The 21781-nt window shown below is 49.9% G+C and overlaps 3 protein-coding genes across 3 annotated transcripts; all 3 read right to left on the reverse strand.

Moving 5' to 3' along the window:
• Positions 1–846: 846 nt before the first annotated feature.
• On the reverse strand, positions 847–5926 carry LOC120645850. The gene is made up of 2 exons (XM_039922577.1): positions 4462–5926; positions 847–1202 (listed from the first exon to the last, which is right to left on the reverse strand). Exons 1-2 carry the CDS (start codon positions 5924–5926, stop codon positions 847–849), a joined length of 1821 nt encoding a protein of 606 aa, XP_039778511.1.
• A 5087-nt stretch (positions 5927–11013) lies between these two features.
• Positions 11014–14182, reverse strand: LOC120644967 (phospholipase D alpha 2-like). Its single transcript, XM_039921707.1, has 2 exons — positions 11968–14182; positions 11014–11726 (listed from the first exon to the last, which is right to left on the reverse strand). The coding sequence occupies exons 1-2, from the start codon at positions 14018–14020 to the stop codon at positions 11266–11268; spliced, it is 2514 nt and encodes an 837-aa protein (XP_039777641.1). The 5' UTR covers positions 14021–14182; the 3' UTR covers positions 11014–11265.
• Positions 14183–14606: 424 nt separating this feature from the next.
• On the reverse strand, positions 14607–17476 carry LOC120645851 (serine/arginine repetitive matrix protein 1-like). The gene is made up of 4 exons (XM_039922578.1): positions 17049–17476; positions 16040–16086; positions 15770–15942; positions 14607–14965 (listed from the first exon to the last, which is right to left on the reverse strand). The coding sequence occupies exons 1-4, from the start codon at positions 17474–17476 to the stop codon at positions 14933–14935; spliced, it is 681 nt and encodes a 226-aa protein (XP_039778512.1). The 3' UTR covers positions 14607–14932.
• Positions 17477–21781: the final 4305 nt, after the last annotated feature.

Below are 21781 nucleotides of genomic sequence, written 5' to 3' on the forward strand. Positions count from 1 at the left end.
ACTAGGCCACAACCGCCAAGACCTCGCGTTTGCATCGTGGGTCACACTCCGGTTGGGTCTACGCCTGTCAGCACCTCAATGATGGCTACTCAACGCCCCGACTCGATTATGTGACTGCGACATCCAATTGATCAAACTGAGCATCGCCATGCACTACATCAACAACTCCACTACAACACCACCTGTTGTTCGTGACTGACAAGGCTGAACGGCACGGGCGGATGACATCGACGACTGTTTGCGTTACCCTCGGTCCATGAACCAATAAGGTCATGATAATGCCGATGTCTGTATTCATCCGTAATCATCATATGGAGCACACAAATTGAAGATCGATGAAGAGGACCATTGCAGCTTAAACGGACGTGTCCTATGACCCAACTTGCGGATGTAATTAACTAGAAACCTTCCGAGGCCCTGTACCTAGAAGACCACGTCGCCCATGTTCGATCTGCCCCACGCCAGGCTATGGAACGTACATATACATCAGAAGCGTGTACGTATTTGTATTATTGGAAAAAGTGAATGAAATATGTGTTCCCTACTTTGTTTTATTTATTTATTTTGTGTATTTATTACATTGGCACGCCCGCAATTTATTTTCTCCCACGTGTAGAGAAATCTCTCAGGTAGTTTTCCCGAAACAAACAAAAAGCGTGGCACGACAATAATCCATGCAAACTAAATCACCATAACATTTTAGATCACTAAACATGCATACAACATCGATCAAATCATAACCACACAAGCCACAATCCAGAACTAGAAATGGTGCAATGTCTGGGGATGCAAATTCAAATTGCAACTTAAAGCCGTGATGTATAAAGGGAGCAAGGGGTTAAAGCGTCAGGATGTGCCCTGAGGAGTAGGACTGGTCTCCAGGACTTCTTCAGTGTCTCCACCACTCTCAAGGTCACTGGCATGGCCATCAGGCTGAGCGGCCAGTGGAGCAGAGACGACCACAGTCTGCTGATGAACCTGGGTGGTAGGAGCCAAACAACCATTGCTCTGCTGAGATGATGATCCAGGAGAGCTGTTCCTCGATGTGTTGGCATTCTCCTGCCATAGTTGGCTCCTCTCGATGCCACAGTGGCAGAAGAGCGCCCAGACGAGGGTCACGAACTCGCCTCCAAACTCCAAGTACTTGGCGTGTGCTTTTGCGTTGGAGCTGGGGCGATGTGCGCAAGCAGGTTGACCCATACCTGTTACACCCGTATTTTCAAATTAGGAACCTAAATAAATTTAATTAGGTTTTCTGTAGGTTCGATAAGGTTTTATTTATTTTATATTGAATTTAGAGCATTTATCGCAAGCTTAAAATAAAATATTTAGCCATAAAAAGAAATATAAGGAAAATAGGTTTTGTTGCATTTCATGCTGCCTTTGCATCTTATTTTGCTTGCTGTTCAATTTAAATTCGAATCTTTGAGTTTGAATTTGAATTGAAAGTGCTTGAATCCTTTTCTGAAAATGGAAAACTCTTCCCTTTCTCCTAAACCCTTTCCAGCCCAGCCCATCCCTCTCCCTTTTCTTTTTCCTTCTCCGCGGCCCGTTCTCTTTTGTTCCGGCCCAACCGGCGCCCCATTCTTTTCCTCCCCGCCAGCCCGTTTCCCCGCCCCTGGCCCAATCCGGCCCAGTGCCCCCCTCTCCTCTCTGCCTCACCGCCAGGCGGGCCCCGCCCGTCGGGACCATCTCCCTCCCCCGACCGAGCCGGACTCAAGCTCGAGTCCGACCCGGCCGCGCGCGCCGCCGCGCCCCCCCTTGGGCCCGCACGCCCAGGCGCCAGGTCGCCCCTATAAAAGGAACCCGAGACCCCCCTTGAACCTGCCAAACCCGCAGCCGCCGCCTTAGCCCTCGCTAACCCTAGCTCCCAAAGCCGCCGCCTTCGTTGAGTTCGGAGCTCGCCGCCGTGCCGCCGTTCTGCTCTGCTTCCTCGACGACATCGCTGCTCCGGAGCTTCGCTGTGGTGAGAGGAACCTCGCCGACCCCGTCTCTTTTCCTATCTCGCCTTCTTGCCGGCACATTAGCTCGCCGGAGCTTTCGCTCCGCCATGCGCCGCCGCTAGCACTGCTCCGGCCGTTGTCTCGTTGTCCAGATCCCCTAATCGAGTTCACGACTTTGCGAACATGCTCCCCGACCCAAATCCGAGCCTAACCCAAGCCCAGATGGCCGTTTTGGTCTACTCCGGCCGTCCCGCTGCCGCGCGCCGCCGCCTACCTTGCCGCCGGCCGCTCACACCGCCGCCAGCCCGCCCCCAAAGAACCCTAACCGTCGGATCTAAATCGAACGGCCCAGATTAGATCGGATCCAAGTCAACTAAGTTAGAAACCGGTCAACCGTGGTCTTTTGCACATAAGCCCCTCTGTTTTTCCATATTAGAACCCGCCGTCCTCTGCAGTGAAAAATATTTACAAAACAGCCCCTGTTTTTATGATCTAGCCCCTGAGTATAAGGTTTAATTATGTTTTAGCACTTAGAACTTGTTTTAGCCATAACTTTCTCATTTTAGATCCGTTTTTGATGATTCTTGGGCTCACGCGATCGTTGCAACGAGTAGTATAGTTTAGTAACCTCTTTTTGTACTGTTTATGTTGTTTGGTGTACTATTTCTTATTGTTTGTACTTGTTTGCTTGCATGTGCGTGTTTGGTGCGATAGACAATCCGCAGTTCGAGGACCAGCAGCAAGATCAAGACTTCGGAGGACCGGACCAGCAGCAGTTTGAGGAAGGCAAGTGGACCCTTGATCATGTTTTTGACCCATGAAACAACCAAATCTATCACATTTACTTTTATGTTCATGCATGCATCTATAATATGATGGGAACCGAGTTAAGGATATGCCTAGTATTGTTTACCTTATTCCTTGATCAACTTGGGTTTATTTTCATGTTGGGTAGCTATGCTAGTCGCTTTACCTTGGATATGGGTGGATAATACTACAAATGCTATACTTGTTTACTTCATGTTCATGATGGTTTAATATTGTTAATCAAGATCATATGTGTTAATTGGAACATGGAGAACCACCCAAGAAAACCGTACAGCCACAATACTATATGGCTCTGGCATTGGCTGATTAATTAGAGACTCTAGCTTGTGACAGTCTTACCGAAAGGGCAAGAGGGGAGGCATCGATGGGGTATAGCTCGGTCCTATTGGGGCAATTGGTATTGTTTAATGGTCCTTTGGCAAGGTACCACCTCATTAGGATAGTGTTGTGACCACTTTGACTGTAAACCTTAGCGGATTGTCATAGGTTAGGGAATCTTTGTAAAGGCCTCGTAGCGTCCCTATGCAGTCATACCTAAGGAAGTGTGATACGGTGCTTGGCCCGCACTTGCATGGTTGGGTTTAAAGTTCTTCGGAGCTTTTACGCGAATTATGGTGAAAGTGTACAACCTCTGCAGAGTGTAAAACTAACCGGTTAGCCGTGCTCACGGTCAAGAGCGGCTTGGACCCTCACATGATAATTGAACTTGAAGTTGATCTAAATCGATGCTTTTACTTATGGTTATGTTGCTTATCTTCATATATGCTTATCTTATGGGTTTAATGGTATATACTTATATCTAGTTAATGCTTGCTAATAAAATTTGACCAACTAAAAGTGCTGAGTGCAGTAAACCGTGTCAGCTATTCCTTGAATTAGCCTTGCATGTATTATAGTCGTTTCCCTACCACTTGTTGAGTACCAACCATAAGTGTACTCACCCTTGCATACTTGCTGCTCAGACCATAATAACAACTGTCCGGAGTTTCCAGAAGACTTCGAGGATTTCTAGGCGTATGTCTCCCAGTCATTTGCCTGTGCTGAAGAAGATTCCGCTGTTACTCTATAGACGTTTATTTATTTGCTTAAGATATTCGGTTTTGTAATAAAGTCTTTAATACTCTCTTTACGCTTGCACTAGTTGTGATATTCACTTTATGGTCAATCATATGTGTGTAAACTGATCCTGGCGCACATATGAGATGCATTCGGTTTGCCTTCATAAACCGGGTGTGACAATACCTTTATGTTGGGCTATCTGGCTTAGTAGAAATGACATAGTGTTTAACAGTCACCATCTAAAACTTATATGCAGGTACTTTACCGGGGCACACACTGGCTCAGGCTATGGGCTCTGCTACAAAGGTGTGATGAAAACAAGGAGGAGCTACAGGAGGCGTGTCAAACCATGGAGGTTCTGGTCATGCAGATCTTTGCCAACCATGGTTGGAAATTTAGTAATAGGATTTGCTCTTAATAAGTGTTTTCAGCAAACTGTTGGCTGGCTGTAAAATTCTTGCTTAGTCATGTGTGAGTGATTGCAGTCCTTCGGGCTGCAAACTTTGTTTTGGCTGTAGTCTCTCGAGGTCAAAGCCGGGTACTATTTCCATTATCTAAAAAAAAGACAATACCTTGGCCAAAAACTCCCAACGGTGTTCGTCCTCGATCAGCTTCCTGCCCAGTACTGCACCTCGCTGCACTACATCTATGCTCAGTTTTCTATCCTGCCTGTCTTGTACGGAGGGTTCATCCTGCGCTACAGCAAGGAGCTTGTACATGCTGTGCACAGAATTGCAGTCTCTGAGCATTCTATGAGCTTGTGAAACAGCCTTTTGTAAGATCACCTTGGGCACCAGAATGGTGTCAGGCAGCAGATCCGGCCTGGCGACAAGAAGGTATGCGCAGTACCGAGACAAACTGTTTGCTACTTCATAGTTAGTTTTGAGGTCACCATCAAGAGACTTCTCATCTACTATAAGGAGCTCTTGTTTGTTTTTTAAGTCCATTCCCCAGTCTTGGGCGAGCTTCATCTCACAGAAGCTGGTTGCAATGTGCCATACAAGAACGACTTGAGAGCATGTTGGTAGCTGAAGGCATTCATGCCAATAATGCTGATGATTTGCCTGCTGCTCAGTTGCACACAGCGGCATGAGGTCTGCTGCTGGCAGATGATGGCCCTCGAAGCTTCTGGAACTGAGACTGCATAGTGCCTCGAAAACTCTTGCCTTCACCGTCTCCGGAAGCTTGATGGCGTCGCTGAGCTTCGTGCCATCACCCTTACTTGCAACCACTCCCATACTGAGTGTGTGCAGCAGTTTCCACTTCCAAGGAATGTAGCTCAATGACTGCACATAGATGTATTGGCCTGTACGAGTTCGAAGACATGGGTTTCGGTGACTGTTGAAGATATTTCTTCCCCATGAAAAGATGAAGTGTCTAAATATTGTACTGCCATTCACATACTTGCATATACACAGCAAGGTTGTCCAGTCTGATAGGATGTACATTATGACTTCAAATATATCGACGCCCATGACACAAGCTATGGCCATTGCAGTAAAACTATAATCGAGATATGGTTCATGTACCGTATTTTTTCTCTCCAATCGATGATCAACATCTATGATAAGCCACAAAGCCGTGCTGTACCTGATGACTGACTGTAGGAGAGTGAAGGTGAGTGAGAGAAGCGACCCTTCACAAAAGACCATGGGGAAACTAGTGTGGAGGCAATCATTGAGGAAGGAAAGCTCCATTCCCAGCGTTTCAAACGCCTTCTCAGCATTCTTGACCAGGACCTTCTCAGCATTATCAGCGGGGACCCCCTCAGCGGCATTAGTGAGGATCTGTGAGTATATGAGCTTCCGGGTTGTCGAAACCGACGATCCTGCATGTAGTGTTGCTCCTTCCAGTCTACATCTGCGAAGCCGAGACAATGCGACGGCCAGGCACATGTCCTTCATGTTGTTCCCCTGCTTGTTGATGCAGCGCAGTAGTGGGTGACCATGTCGCCAAACCTTGTCCAAGGTTATCAGTGACCTCAGGTTGTACAAGCTATGGCCTGCCTTTTTGTTTCTCTTTGCCTCTCCATAGACCAAGTAAGTGTACCCTTCCATTGTTTCAGGGTTGCACCTTTCAGGTGTGACAGCATCCATGTACTCCTGAAGAAGTTCTGAACTCTGGCCATGCCACAAGGATTCGGAAACTCGATGGCGTGCCAAGATTCTGTTGAGGCTCTTAAGGACCAGGGAACTCCAAAAAAATCCAGAATGGGGCACCCCACAAGCCGTGTGTGACATTCATGTACGCCACAGCTGAAAGCTTCAGCATGTTTCTCAACTCAGCATATGTACCATACCTAGTGAGGCTGTTGAGGGTAGAACGGTAACTGACCAGTGCAAGGGCCAAAACTGGGAATGCCTGATTCTTGGAAGATGTGGCCTGCATGGCCCCCAGAATGTACACAAGTATTGAGTCAGACAGAGCATCAACGAGATTCAAGGTAGATGACTTGTCGGATTTCGGAGAGAAGGGAGCGACTCCACAAGCGCACATAATGATGTACAAGGCCAAGAGGAGTCCGATCATGAACCGGATGCGAAACAGGATGTAGGTATCCTGGTTCCAATTGATGATCAAGTATGTGATCAGAGAGCGAATGTCCTCCATTTCTGCAACTCCCAGGGCACTGCTATTATGGTGTAGTCTGGATCAACATAGCAACGAAACCATATGTTAGTACAGATATCGCCGTTGATGCCTTAGGGGATCAAACACAATTACACACTATTAGTGAGCTTACTATATATTAGTACAATAACTAATTAGTGGGTCTACTGTGATCACAACTCTTTTTCGCGTTTGAGAATTTTTTTTTGAGATTTTACGGTCAGACTGTTGTAACGTAGTTTCTTTGGCTTTGATTGTTTCGCTTTCAGTGTTTGCTTCCTTTTAACTTTGAGGCTTTGCTAGCTTAGTTCCTAGGTTCAGCAGCTGTTATAATTATTGTTAAAAGAGAGGCATGCCGGGGTTTTGTTGCGACATAGGCTCCTATCAACCAACCATCCTGTAGTTGATTGGTGAATTACACAAATAAAAGGGTCAATTCATAACTATATAGAGGAAAAACTGAATAGCCTCAAACAGTCATATCATGCTTAGAAAACATTCACGGCATCACACTGTATATATAAACCTGTTAAATAAAGTAACTTACGAAGAGCTGCCTCTAGGACAACGTACAAGAGAGCACTACTCTCACTGAACAAAAGTAAGTTTGTTGATGCTGCATAACTGAATTTCATAGTGAGCGATTTGTACCTGGAATCACTAGCTAGCTAGGTGCTCGAGGGCGACGACACAGCTGCACTAGTAGATGATCTGTGAGAGAGCTCGATCTTTCCTTCACTCCTTGAGAAGCCTCATGTTATGGAGAGACGATGTCAATGGAAGGGAGTATTTCTAGCAGTTGGAGCCTGTACGATTAGTAGTGCCAACTCTCACTCCCGTGGCATAGGCGCATATATAGCTAGAAATTTTGACTGAAGCGAGTAGGTGTAAGCATGCATGTGAAAGCACGAAAATTAAACAGTTAGTTCACAAAACATGTGAAGAAACGTCTTAGTGGAGACATGTCACTGACTAAAAAGAACACGCACAACACAGAGTTACTTTTTTTTCACCCTGAAAAAAGAGAGCTTTATTGATCTGACTAAAGCCCACAGTCCGTAGAATTACCAAAAAACAGGTCCACGTACCATGGCTCGTTGAGCCAATAATAGGTGGTCAATAAAGCTTAACAATAGAGTCATTACTTACTTATTATCCGATCAAAAAGATGAAGTCATTACTTAAAAATATAGAGTCATTACTTAAAAATATAGAGTCATTACCAAAAGATGAAGTCAATAAAGCCTAACAAATTATAGGCCTAATGACGATACTGACGAGAAAAATCAGATAAAGTCCTTGTGGCTTTTCTGACGAGCTAGTAGGTTACTTCAAGATGATGCAAGACCGGGCTTGAGCCAGATGCATGCCTGGTTGGCATGGTAACGTACGGATGTAAATCTTATATCTTACTAGCAAAATAAACTCAAATTCATGAGCCCAAAGTGCATGTCATCCGGAACTCGTTGATCAAATAATGGTTTAAACTTAAATTGATTTGAATTTGAACATTTTAAAATAAATTTAAAAGGAATAGTTTGCTATACATGTAACCACACCACAAGCTAGGCATGGTAGTACGACAATCCATTTTCTACATTCGAGAATGCGACTTGCAATATCTTTTTTTTTTCTTTTTGCAAACACAGATCCCCAGCTTAACGAGCTTTTTGTCCAGACACTTCTGTTCCACCTACTATACGCTGGGCCTCAAAGCAGGCAGACTCGGGCAGCCAGTTGTTGGGTATATGGACTTGGTCTGAATATATTCGTACGAGCGTGTGTGGAGTCTACGGAAGATTGTTGTTGGGGTGGTTGTCGCAACTGGGGGCCATTTATAAACTGCTTGCCGCCGTGGCCCATGGGTCTGTGGCCACAACCTTTCTTGAAGATATTTTGATTCAATTGCGAGGATAAGTTATTAAGTTGCGTTAATTGCATGATGGCTTTGTCATCTTTATCCATTGCACATATTTTCAAGGGCAAAATATAGTTGGGTATATAGAATAAACTAATCTGTGTTACTAAATACTGACTACTGTTGGTACACGGATTTGTGCATATAAACAGCAACAAAACACCATTAGTATTCCGCCTATTACATTCAGATAAATGTACCCTCGTGTATGCAAGTATTTAAGGGTGTGTTTTGGTTGGACGGTTCAACTGGGTCAGAACGGGTTCAGCCCAGCTGCACCCGTGTTTAGTTTGAAGTTTATATGGGTTAGGTCCAACCTCATGGAAATATTTCCATGAGTTGCTGGTTGGATTGGTCCCTCCAAAATGAAGGGACCATCCGGACCCACTTCTACGACATCAACGGGTCGCTGGGCGGACGCGGGGTGGCTCTTGGCGCGGCGGTGGTGGGCGTGTGGGGCCCGTGTAAGAGCAGCGAGCAGCGGCTGGGCGAGCACAGCCGGCGGAGCAGCGGCTCATCGTGGCACGGGGAAGGAAAGGCATGGAGGAGCAGCGCGTGGCAGCGGGATGAGCGCAGCCGGCGGAGCAACAGCTCAGGAGCGGCGCAGCGTGAAAGAGGAGCGGCGCGGGGAGGAAAAGCGCAGCCCGCAGAGCAGTGGCGCGGCGGTGGAGGAACGGCACGACTGTGGAGGAGCACGAGGGCGAGGTGGCGGAGCGGTACGAGGCGAGGCAGTGGAGTACCCGTGCTCGGCAAGAGAAACAAGATGAGGTGTAAAAAGAAATAAAAAATAAAAGAGGATGATAGGTAGGGTCCACGAGTTATTGTTGCTAATGTTAACGAAGTTGACATCCATACCGCCCTTTAAATCCCTCTAACCAAATAAAAAATTGGGTTGGACCCATTCCTGTAATCAAACACTATATGGGTTGGTCCCAACCTAGAAAACAGGGATGGACCTAATGAATCCCCAAGCCAAACACATGCTAAATGGACAAACGGCGAGTCTCCTGTTATAATCTTCTCCACCACCATGAATAATGTTAGGATTTAAGATTTAAGATTGGGGATTAAGGTTATCAGAGTCTGTCAATTCTGGAGGGAAGGTCGACCGGCACGGCGGAGGTTGGGTAGACGCCAGTGGTGGAGCATGAGCTGAAAGCCTGAAATTGGGGGGGGGGGGGGGGGGGGGGGGTCAAATCATCTTCAATTACTCTTTTGTCTCTCCTCAAGCGAGCTGCTGGCAATCATCTGCTGCTTGAAAAATTCTTCAGGCAAGGGGGCTAGAGCCCAGGATGGCCTACACTAGGCTCCACGCCTTTGGTAGCCGCCGACCGTGGGAGGTCGAGGAGCCCCTTCCATATTAGTTGGTTAGTTAGGAACTTAAGATGTGTGGCTACCAAAGAGGCAGGTCTGAACCGTGTCCAAGCGACGCTATCATCCTAATCCTGTCTGCTTCTATGACCCTGCTCCCTGCATGCATCCATCATTCCAAAAAGAAAAAAAAATGATGTGCAAACCACGAGTGCTATAACTTGCCGATGGGCTCAGGGGCCGGGAGAGAAGCTGCACCGACGAAACCCTGCAGCTCCAGCCGACCGACGGCAACATACTCGCCATGGACGCCGCCGGTCCTCCTCATCGCCGGCCGGCCGTGCTCGTCTATGCCCCGAACTCTATCAGTGAGGCTTAGTCTTTCAGGCATATCACAATGTTCACATGTTGTCAACTACAGAAGCATTGCACCGAGTTTGACTAAATTTAAAGTAAACATGACACACCATTCACTCTTGAGTTGGTTAGAGGAACCCAGCGGCACTCCTCAGGTCCTGGGTTCGACTCCCCGTGGGAGCGAATTTCAGGCTGAGGTTAAAAAAATCCCCTCGTCTGTCCCATAGTGCCAAAGCACAGGTCTAAGGCCCGGCCCCGGTTGTGGTCGTCTCACATGGGCTACGGTGCCGCTGTGTAAGGGTGGGGCAGAGGTTCGGGGATTTTCTTGGCCGGTGTGAGACGGTCTTCTCTATCACACAATACCGCGGGGGCGGTCATTCCCCCGCCGGCCGAGTTTTTTTTGAGCAGCAATTTAATTTCAATAACATTTTATGAGCATACAATTTTAAACATGCAGAACACCAAACAACGGAACTATATACAACATCACTCAAATACAATAGAAGGAATGTCATCGCTGCCAAAACCTAGTAAGAATGCCCGCAGAGGATCTGAGGGTGCTGGGCTCCGCCGGGTACTGTGTGGACCTGACGGAGACCTGCTGGGCATCTGCCAGGATGTGTGGGACACAAAAGTCCACCAAGAATCCAATGGGCACCAGACTTGTCATGTTGCTTGTCAAAATGGATACTGTCCAAGTAGGAGTATGTTCAGAGCACATGATCCAATAGGACTTTTGATTTCTTAGACCCAATCCAAAGTCTAGCCGTGTGCACCGTCAAGAACATCTTCATTACCATATCAAGATGTATAGAGAAATCGGACAGATTTTTTGATGGGACACAAGGGGATCAAGGGTTATGATATTCAGTAATGCATGGATGTGGTCAAATTAAGATAAAACTGTGATAAATCTAGCTGCCGTGTTTGTACGGGACACCTTGCTAGTTATGATATATCCAAATATTGTAAAGAAATATGAATATATTGAGCGAAACATTTCGGTTATTATTTGTGGAGATGGAATAATACAGACTAAAACAAAACCGAAATATATATCAATAAATCCTTCTAGTGACACAATAACTTATTATTCAAATTTTCGTAGACACAGTGAAGTACTAGTAGCTTAGAAAAAATACAGAGCCATAGACTACTTGTGCACACCCATTGTAGAAGGCACTGCTAAATTATTGAAGGTCTAGCATCTTGCAGCTTCAAGATACTAAATTTTTGGCCCTACGCAGTAAGGATATAATTTGTGAGCGGGCTTCCAACAGATACCACCAGAGATAGCGAGCCGAGCACCGGAGCATCTGTGTCGGGGAAGGACTCCGCCCCCTTGAGCGCCTTCACCGTGCCGTCCCTCGCGACGTCGACAGGGTAGCTGAACAGGTGCCCGCGGAGGTCGCCGTCCAGCTCGTCGCCGGCATAGCGCCGCCAGAGCTCGCTGGCCATCCTGTTCACCATCCGGACGCACTCCAGGCTCCCCGGGTCCCTAAACTCGTCCCGGAGCTCGGCGAGGTGCTCGTACCACAGCGACATCCGGAAGCCATGGACCTTTCCTCGGGCGACCTCGCCGTCGCCGGCGTTGAGGTGGGGCGGCTGGTACGCCCCCATGGCGATCTCCGTGTCCCGCCCTCCGTCCATCGACCGCTGGTTGATGTTGGCCGATCCAATGATGATGTACTCATCGTCCACTGAAAAAAAAAGCAGGTCGATCATGCATTAATATTAGATGTTGTGTTATACTAATAAACTAAATGTTACAGATTTTGATCATGTTTTCTGTAATTTTGGTCAAATTTTAAAAAAGTTTGACTCATCTACTTTTGATTTATTCTCTGTCACACATAGCATTATCGAATCAGCCAAAATCAGCCGACTTTTTACCAGCCCAACTCAGTGATTAGAATTTGCTTGTGCATAGTAGTACTCCACCTATCATGAGCTTGGAGTGGACGTAGACCATGGCGCGCCGCGCCTTCTGGGCCCGCTCGTAGTCGCTGCCACGTGGCGGGTGGCCTTTGGGCTCGTACTCGCGGGGGACCTCCAGCTTGGCCTCCCTGTTGCCCAGGCAGAAGAAGGAGAGGTAATCCTTGGGGTCGGCGTCGATGCTCTTGGCCCTGAGCGCGGCGGCGATGTCGGCGTACATCATCTCCATCGTCTTCCTCTGCCAGTGGAGGATGGCCTGCACGGTCCAGCCGGAGGGGTCCCCCTCCGGCCACATCGGGAGCACGACGTAGACGGCGAAGCGCTCGCCGGCCTCGATCTTGCTCACGACCTTGAGCGAGAGCTCCCGGGGGATCAGGTGCAGCGCGCCGATGTTCTCCGGCGTCTCGCCGTCGGGCAGCCTCCACCCGAAGGAGCTCCCGAGAAAGTACTGGTTCTCGATGTAGACGAAGCGCCTGGCGCGGCGGATGGCGTGGATGTACGCGTCCTGGATGCTCCGCTCGATGATGTGGTCCTTGCCGCTGACGAGCCCCGACGCCGCCGCCTCCGCCGGGGTCTTGGGGAACCCGGCGCAGGCGCTGCTGTCGATGGACCGGAAGACCTGCACATTCCAGGCCTCCTCGTCGCCGGCGGGCGCCGCCGGAGATGTCTGCGGCGCGACGGCGTCCTCCATGCCCCGGAGGTCGACGAGGACGTCCTCGTTCTTCTTCCACGGCGACAGCAGGCTGTGGACGAGGTCGTCCCGGCCGCCCTGCTTCCTCCACCGCTGCTCGAAGTTGTGGAGCACGTCCCAGGCGGCGGGGCCGTCGATCCGGCAGTGGATGTCGTGCCAGGGCTCCCGCGGCCCGCCGGAGCCGATGGCGGCGCCGGGGATGTTCCCCTGGTAGAAGTCGTCGCTGTGCGCGGTGTTGAGCGTCCGGAACAGCGAGTGCTCTGGCGTGTCGTAGCGCCCGTTGGTGAGGTCGAGCCCGCCGACGAAGCAGGCGACGCGGCGGCGCCCGCCGTCGCCGGCGACGTCGACGACGACAGACTTCTGGTGGTGGCTGAAGGCGAGCGTCTTGAGGCCCTGCGCGAAGCTGGCTGCGTCGTCGGGGCTGCGCGGGCACGGCACGCACTGCACGCGGCTGCCGCGGAAGTAGCTGAAGGTGTCGGCGTCGTTGGTGCCCATCTGGCCGGGGATGACGCCGAGGTTGAGAACGGAGGTGGGGTCGTCCCACACCAGCATGAGCACGCGCACGCCCTCGCCGGCCTTGCGCTTGAGGAGCTCGCCGAGGGTGACGCCGCCGCCGGGGTGCGGCCGGCCGGCGTCGCGCGCCAGCGTGATGTGGGGGGACACCGACCAGCCGGTGACGTACACGAGGTGCCGCGCGCCGCTGATGGCGTCGTAGAGGTCCTCCCAGCACCGGCGGCGCGGCTCGTAGGCGCGGACGCCGCCGGCGACCTCGATCGCCGGCGGCCGGAACGCGTCCGGGACGTGCGCGTCCTGGTACAGGGTGACCCGGCACCCCTGCCGCTGCTTGAAGAAGGTCCGGGGCACGCCGGGGAACTGCACCGCGCCGCCGCCGACGCCGGAGCCCCACCGGGGGTCGGCGGCGGCGCCGGTGAACCGCACCTGGACGTGGAGCTTGGGCCCGTTGGGCAGCGGCCTCCGCCCCTCGCCGAGGATGTCCAGCCACCGGTCGACGAGCCGGCCCTCTTTGGGTCCCGCGAGGTCCTGCACGGGCACGTAGGCGCGGCCGACGAGCGCGGCGTCGACGGGCAGCCGCGCCTTGACGGAGAAGATGACGTCGGCGGTGACGTGGGCGCAGTAGATGTGGAAGGGCTCGTCCCAGCGCGGGTTCCCCGGGTCGCCGTCGACGACGACGCGGGTGCGGCCGACGCGCGCCCCGGCGAGGTCCACCGTGGCGTAGAGCTGCGGGCGGCCCGTGGGGAGGCCCTCGACGCGCGGGAGGAGCGCGTCCAGGAACTTGCTGCCCGGGATGTTGAACTTGGCCTCGAAGATGGTCGCCTCCAGGGTGCCGTGCAGCAGCATGGCCGCCATTGCCGCTCCCTCTCGATGGATCCTCCGGCGAGCGAGAGCTCGGTCGCTCACGCAGCAAGATGAAGAGGAGTGGATCTCAGATCGGTGAAGTGGATCGGAGCCGTGCTCAGTAGCAGAGATTGCCTGCCACTTTATAGTGGCAGTGGCAGTGGCAGTAACACGACCGACGATGCTTCACACACTTGGAGAGCAAATGAATGAATGAATGAATGATCACATGTTTCTCGTTTGGGAACAGAAAGCACACCTCGGCCGGGTATCTGGACGGTGGCGATGACTTGAAGATCGGTAAGTGGGGGAGCATGCGTTCATGTATTTGAGAACAGTAGCAATCCTACGGTATTTGCTGAACAGTGGTCTCGAGGAGGAAACGTTCGTGCAGCGCAGCGGTCGGGGCCATTGATTGGATTGAATGGTTCCGGATTGGAATCTTAAACAGTTTACTACTACTAGGTTCATGTCCGTGCGTTACTACGGGCAATACAAATCATAGATAAATGGTATTATAATTTTACTGGTAAAAATTCAAGAGATAGATAATGTATTTGCACTGGATTATAGTTTTGATGTATGGCAGCCCAAGGCATACATGTAACACATCTAATTTTATTCATGAAACATAAAGTGCATATCATATATATTCACTCGTACTGTAGGCCCAAATAAATCGAACCTTACAGGAGACAACCATTAGGCATCTACTAAACTAATAGTGTTTCACATTCACTAAAATAAAATCGGGTCATTTAATTTAACACTATTCCCTACCTTTTGAGTATAAGATATCCGATTGGTGCCATACAAATTCCACATGGCTCTACTGGTCTACCGCAGCACTCTAATCTCCCAAGACAAAGTGATCTTCTCTACCGTGCAGAGCCCTTCTCTGCCACGCAGTTCCGTGAACTCCATTCACCCATACTGAGCTGCATGATGGACAATGGCCTGGTGGAATGACAAAAAGGAGGAAAACATAAACATGGATAAACACTACTGGTTGCAGTACCAAATTCAGAGTGACTGGACAGAGATTCAAGAGAAGTAAAAACTCAATTCAGTAGTGAACCCATTACTCAACTGAATCAATCGATCAAATCGACCAAATAAATCAGAGTACTGAAAATAGATGTACGAAAACTGAAGCTAATCTGCCCCACCCATCAATTTAGTAATCCATCTCTGCCTACACAGATCGATGTCCCTCATTATTCAATTACCTAAATAGATCGATGTCCCACCCATCAAGTCACTAATCTGTAGCTGCCTAAACAAACATGCAGAAAATATAATATTAAAACTCAGAATCTACATGAACAATAAGTGTATGCAGAGAGCAGACTAATCTAGAGCATTGCTGAAAAATTGTGTCAGTCTAACAGTTGAAAACGACAACTCTTCATGGGCATCTGCAAAATTCAAACCCTTGAATACTGACATTTATTACCTCCACTCAACAAAAGTTTGATGAGCCATGATGAAGTATGCTCATTATTGTCAAGGGATCCTAAACCTTAATTGCTGTTGGACTCTTTTGGTACCCGTTTAAGATGTATTTGCGAATGCAAAATCTCTGTCAATGACCTCAAGAGATAAAAACTGAACTGTTCTAAGTGTAGGAATACTGTATAGAGAAAATCGTCTATAGGAAAAATAGATTGAAGGTGCTAGCAATATGGAAGAAAAAATTTGATTGACTGAAATAGTAAACCAAGCAAATTAAAGGCTATATGAAACTGAATACCAGCTAACCTGCTCGATTGACAGTCTTTTTAACCTTGTCCTGCTCCTGCCCATCGACCCCATTGTTGCAGCTCTCCTTGGCGTCAGCCTCCACCTGAGCACGGCACCAAGTGGTGTCCCCTCTCGAGCAAGAGCATGGCCCTCCTGCTCCTGCTCCCGCTGAGCCTCACGTCGCCAAGCACCTCATCCATGATCATGAAATAGCAATAATAATGGTGACCAGAGCACAGTAACCAACCATACCTGTAAGGCTAGTGGCCAGCAATACGATGTACTTACTGATTGGGAACAGGTGCGCCCCAGCTAGTCTAATCCAGCAACTTATCCTGCACGCACAAGTCAGGGTCACTTAGTATCTACCTGTGACATTCCACAAGAGTGTTATAACATTGAAGAAGCTTGGTCATGTCCCTAGTAATTTTGTTTAAAGATATTATCAGTGGTTCAAATAGGTGTCTGTGACACCGTATGGCAAAGCTATGAAGGTAGAAACTAAACATTTTCTGATTGGAATAATTGCATGATCACAACTGATTGGGAACAAAACTGATATTTAGAACCCCACAATTGCATGAAATTATAGCTAATTTCATTTGACTTTACTCTAACTTAAATAACTAATTTCATGTTTCAGCCACATTATAGGCCCCAACAGGATGACAATATCGATCATAACCTACAGGAAATAGCAAACATCCTGTCAAATGCTTCTCTACCAGGGAAAGCAAATATCCTTAAATTAGGTGACTTTTCATATATAGCAAAATAATTTAGAGGAGCAATTGCGTGAAATATAGCTGTGCGCTCATTTTTCGAATAACATCATCAACAACTACTGCAGATGGTTTGTCTAGTTCATCTATTGAGACAGTATTGCTAGGACTCCTACTGTCAGTGCTCAGTTCTTCTACTACTCTCTAAAACTCTGCACAAGAAAAAAAAAATTTATATCATATCCCGAAATTGATAGTAGCTATCTCACCGAATTGCCAGCAGCTAAACATTTAACAACTATGAATGTTAGGTTAGACAAGACTTCATAAGAGCCGTCTAAACATAGAAGGCAGAAGCATCATCCAATCTCATAGTGGATGATATACGATAAGGAAGAAAGTGATTTGTTACAAGCTTAGAGATGCATGCTAGTACAATTATTACGAATGCCTCAGCACTGCCAGCCTAGTAGAGAAGGTGGTACCCATTTAGTATTTGAACGGGCATTTAATCAAACACCTATTGTGCGAGCACTATCAGGAAGGATAGAGGTCCAAGTCCCCGAACAACTCACCGGCACTTTGCCTCGGATCGGCGACGCCGGTGGCGCGGCGGCGTAGTGGCGGCGCGAGGACGGCACAGCGTCGCGGACGGCGGCCGGGGACGGGGGGTGACGATGCGCGGACGTCGCGGCGGCAGTGTGCGCGGTGGCCAGGGACGGAGCAGTGGCGGCGTGGACGGCGAAGGCGACGGTGATGTCGTGGTCCCGGGGGGAGGCGACGACGGATGTCCCCGGAGCCCGCGGGGACGAACTCGACGGCGGCGGCGGCGGCTGCGTGCGGGAGTGCGGCGTCCGCCCGTAGTGGGCGCGGACTGCGGCGGCGTGCGGGGGACGCGGCGGGCCGGCGAGATTGGATCGGAGGAGGAAGGGACCGGGCGCAGACTGCAGCAGCGGCGGCGTGCGGTGGGCGCGGCGGGGGTGTGTCTGTGTGGGGGAGCCATATCCTGTGCAATCGGCCTACCCATGCAATCATGCAATCGTGGCATATGAACCATCCGATCTCAATCCAACGGTCACTGCTATTTTACACTTAAACCCCCCACCGCCACAAACGTTGCCCAGCTCACGCACTCGACGCTCCCCTCCCAATCGGCCGCCGCCCCGTCCACGCCCGCGCTCCGGGCTCCCTCATTTCGCCGAACACCTCCGCCGCCACAGGCATGGCCGCCCTCCTCCTCTCCTCCCGGCTCCCCACCAACACCACCGCCACGCCGGCATCCACCCGCTCCACACCCAGTCCCAGCTTCCTCTCCTTCCCCAGCGCCGCTACCCCCGCCGCTCGGCGCCGCTGCCGGGGCCCGCTCCTCGCCTCCCCCGCGGCTGCGCCGCCCGCGCCGGCCCCGGCGGCGCAGCCCTTCCGCGCGCTGCCGCCCTCCGAGACCACGGTGCTCGTCACGGGCGCCACGGGCTACATCAGCCGCTACGTGGTCCGGGAGCTCCTCCGCCGGGGCCACCGCGTGCTCGCCGTGGCGCGGGCCCGAAGCGGCATTCGCGGCCGCAACTCCCCCGAGGACGTCGTCGCGGACCTGGCCCCGGCCCAGGTCGTCTTCTCCGACGTCACCGACCCGGCCGTCCTGCTCGCGGACCTCTCCGCGCACGGGCCCGTCCACGCCGCCGTCTGCTGCCTCGCCAGCCGCGGCGGCGGGGAGCAAGGTTGGGAGGCGGAGCAGGAGGGGCGAGAGGAGGGCGGAGCAGGGTCCGGCCGTGGCCGGATCAGATGCCGGCAGGGGCTCGATTCGGCGTCGCGGAGGGGCGAGAGGAGGGCGGGGCGGAGCTGGAGCGCTGCTGGGAGGCGGAGTGGGGGCGCGGCTGGGAGGCGGAGCGGGGTGGGCCTCGTCAGGTGGCGTGGGAGGCTGCGGTGGCGGAGGTAGAGCGGCGCGGGGCCAGGGCGCGACGCCGGAGGTGGCGGAGGCGGAGCGACGCGACAGGACTGGCGCACGGTGCCGGAGGAGGCGGAGCGGCGCGGCCGGTGCGCTGTGCCGGAGGAGGAGGCGGTGCCCGATGCAGGCACAGGCGAAGCGACGCGACCGGGGCTGGGCGCCCAGCACGCACCGGTTTGGCACCTAAAGAGTTGAGTGGAAGGGTTTAATTGCAAAATTAGAGGAGAGCGTTGGATCGAGATTAGATGGTGTAGATGGCTTGATTGCACGCTTGCACCAAATAGATGATTGCATAGGATATGTCTCCCTGTGTGTGGGGGGGGGGCGAGATTAGCGGGCGGGTGAGATCGGATCGGAGGAGGGCAGGGATCGCAGGTGAGATTCACACAGACAAATCGTGACCGTTGGAGGCTTAACTAAAATTGGAGAGGTAACGTCATCCTTAATCTCTTTTGAGTGGTAGAGATTAGTGTGAGGGAGCTTCGAGACTCGTGAAAAGTACATAGAGGACAGCTGTGCGCGGTTGCCGTTGCATGCAGTGAAGCTAAACATCACTCCCTCCGTTTTTATTTACATATCAGATTAGATTTGTCCTTCACTGCTACAGAAATAGTCTTTGATTCTACACATAAATCCCAGCGACCATTAGACCCGGGACCAATGAAGACTTTAGTCCCGGTTCCAATAATAGCTAGGGGACAACTGAGAGCTTTAGTCCCGGTTGGAGCCGCCAATCCGAACTAAAAGTCACCCTTTAGTCCGGATTGGTGGCTCCAACCGGAACTAAAGAATGACCTTTTAGTCGCGGTTGGTACATCCAACCCAGACCAAAAGAGCATTTAGTCTCGGTTAGTAGCTCCAACCCAGACCAAAAGGGCCTTTAATTATTAGCCCTGGTTAATGGCTCCAACTAGAACTAAAAGGGTATTTCACGGGTTAGTTTAAAAAAAAGTCATCTCATTTAAAGTCACATGTGCTGTGTATGTGAGGTGATAAAAAAACTACACGTGATGTGAGACATCTTAGGTTTGAATCCTAGGTCACACAGAATATTTTTGCTTTGCACATACCTTTGGTCCCGGTTATTGGACTCGGGGCCACTGGCGGAGCTTGATTGAAGAAATCGGAAGAATGAGGGGGGCCACCCTTATGCTACAGTGATGAATAGTGTTAATATTACTGTTCATATGGTGCAAATTTGCAAAGCCAGGGGGCCATGGGCCCCCTTGGCCCTTGTGAAGCTCCGCCACTGCTCGGGGCTAAAGGCTAGGACCTTTTGTCCCGAACTGTCGATCCCGGTTCGAAAATCGGAACTAAAGGCTAACCGTGACAAAAGGCCCATTCTCCACCAGTGTAATTTTAATCAAATCTATAAAAAAAATAGAGCAACAACAACAATAATAATCAACATATACACCATCTCTATTTGGATTTTTTTGCTTTCGGCTTATTCCGGTTTATTTTCTCACAGAACACTACTGAATCAGCCGAAATCAGCCGGTTTTTACCGGTTGGGCAGAGGGACTATCAATAAATCTCTCACAGTACGTGGCAGGAAGCATATACAAGTAGTTGTGCGGTATATGAGAAAATAAAATAAAATATCAAAGCTTGCGCACAAATCTCATAGTGATTTGAGGGAGTGCGAGCCAGCTCCGAGCCTGTTTGGCTGGCAAGGCTTTGGCTTTTCTGGTGGAACTGAAATTATTTTGGAAATTATTTGGCAAAACAGCTTCACCACATTTTTCATGAATGGTTAAAAAAGTAAATGTCCATAATGCTCTTATATTTTTGGGAGAGCTTCAGCATAGCTCCGGCAAGAGCCAGTTTTGGAGCTTCCTTTAGAGCCCTGCCAAAGAGAGCTTTATTAGAGCCCTTTTGGTGCGGCTCCACTGGCAGCTCCTACCAGAGCCGCACCAAACAGTGGGTGGAGTGCTCCTGCACGCCGGACACTAGGAGAGCCAAAGCTTTTTTGTTGGGTGCTCCGGTGGAGCCGGTGAAGCTAGAAAGCTTAGCTCCGCTTGTTCCAGCTCTGGCTCCGAGGTGAGCCCTCGCAAACAGCCCCTTATTCCCCGTGTGAATGGCAAAACGAGAGGAAATGGCAAAATGAGAGGAAATTAAGAGAGTTCCCATGGCGCCAATGGGCTGCACACGCAAAGTGGATCCTTTCAGATCCAATCCACTGCTTGCCTGCTCATCGTCCTGTGAGCAAGTTGGGACTGATTGAATTTTCAACATATATATGGAGTATTAAATATGTATAAAAGAAAAAATTAATTGCATAGTTCGCGTGTAAATTACAAAACGAATCTTTTGAGCCTAATTGTGTGATTTGACAATGTGGTGCTACAGTAAATATTTGCTGATGACAGATTAATTAGGCTTAGTGAATTCGTCTCGCAGTTTACAGGCGAAATTTGTAGTTTGTTTTGTTACTAAAAGATTGGACAATTGGACGATGGCACGAGCTGAAGGGATAAACAAGATTATCCATGCTTGGCGTCAGTGGTTAGTGGATTTATTGTATCTCGTGTCGTGTTTGTAGAAAATATAGCCAGCCGTTTGCTGCAAATGCAAAGATCTTTGCAGTATATCTCTCAGTCTAATCATATTGTCGTACAATAGTTAAATCTTCATCATTGATATATAGCTCACATGTCAATCTAACAAAGTTTTTTTAGTTCTTGTGTCAAATCCGAGTGTAAGCTTACAACTCGCTTCTCCTCTTTTTCTCTACTCTCTACTCCACCTTAGCATTTAGTCGATCTGCTCACATCCTATTATAATAGTTGCTCTTAAACAATCATGCAATTTGGACAGTATAAAACCGTGGGGAGCGTGGTCGAGGCTGACATGGACAGTATAAAACCGTCTGCGTCTAGCTGCAGGTCTGCACCCTCTATATTGCATCGAAGCAATTGGGCGTTGCAAGTTGCCTATTGAAAAAAAAATGCAGCGAGAAAGATTCCAAGGGATCCAACATCAGTCGTACTTTCACTGCAGGATAAGGACTGCGCACGTGATAAACGATCTTAGGTGACGTGGAGTTAAAAGATCTTGGCCGGGTTTAGGGTATCTTTTCTTTTTTTTTTCTTCTTTGGATGGGACGTTGGGTGTCGTTTTTTTTGCATTGATTCTAAATCTCATCATGCATGCGTCTAGAGATTGCAAATCAAGAAACTGAAATCTCACCTTGCACCCATCGTGTGTAAGATATTTGAATTGAATTTAATCTACCAATGGGTTGCATCCTTGATCCTTAATCCATGGTCGAAAGCCCGATCAGCCAGCCCATCAGGACACGGGAAATGAGACTAGCAAAATCTTTTCTTTTATGGGCTCAGTAAGTTCTTTGGCCCACCAGGC

The sequence above is a fragment of the Panicum virgatum genome, chromosome 8K (genome assembly GCF_016808335.1).
Source record: "Panicum virgatum strain AP13 chromosome 8K, P.virgatum_v5, whole genome shotgun sequence".
Lineage (NCBI taxonomy): Eukaryota > Viridiplantae > Streptophyta > Magnoliopsida > Poales > Poaceae > Panicum > Panicum virgatum.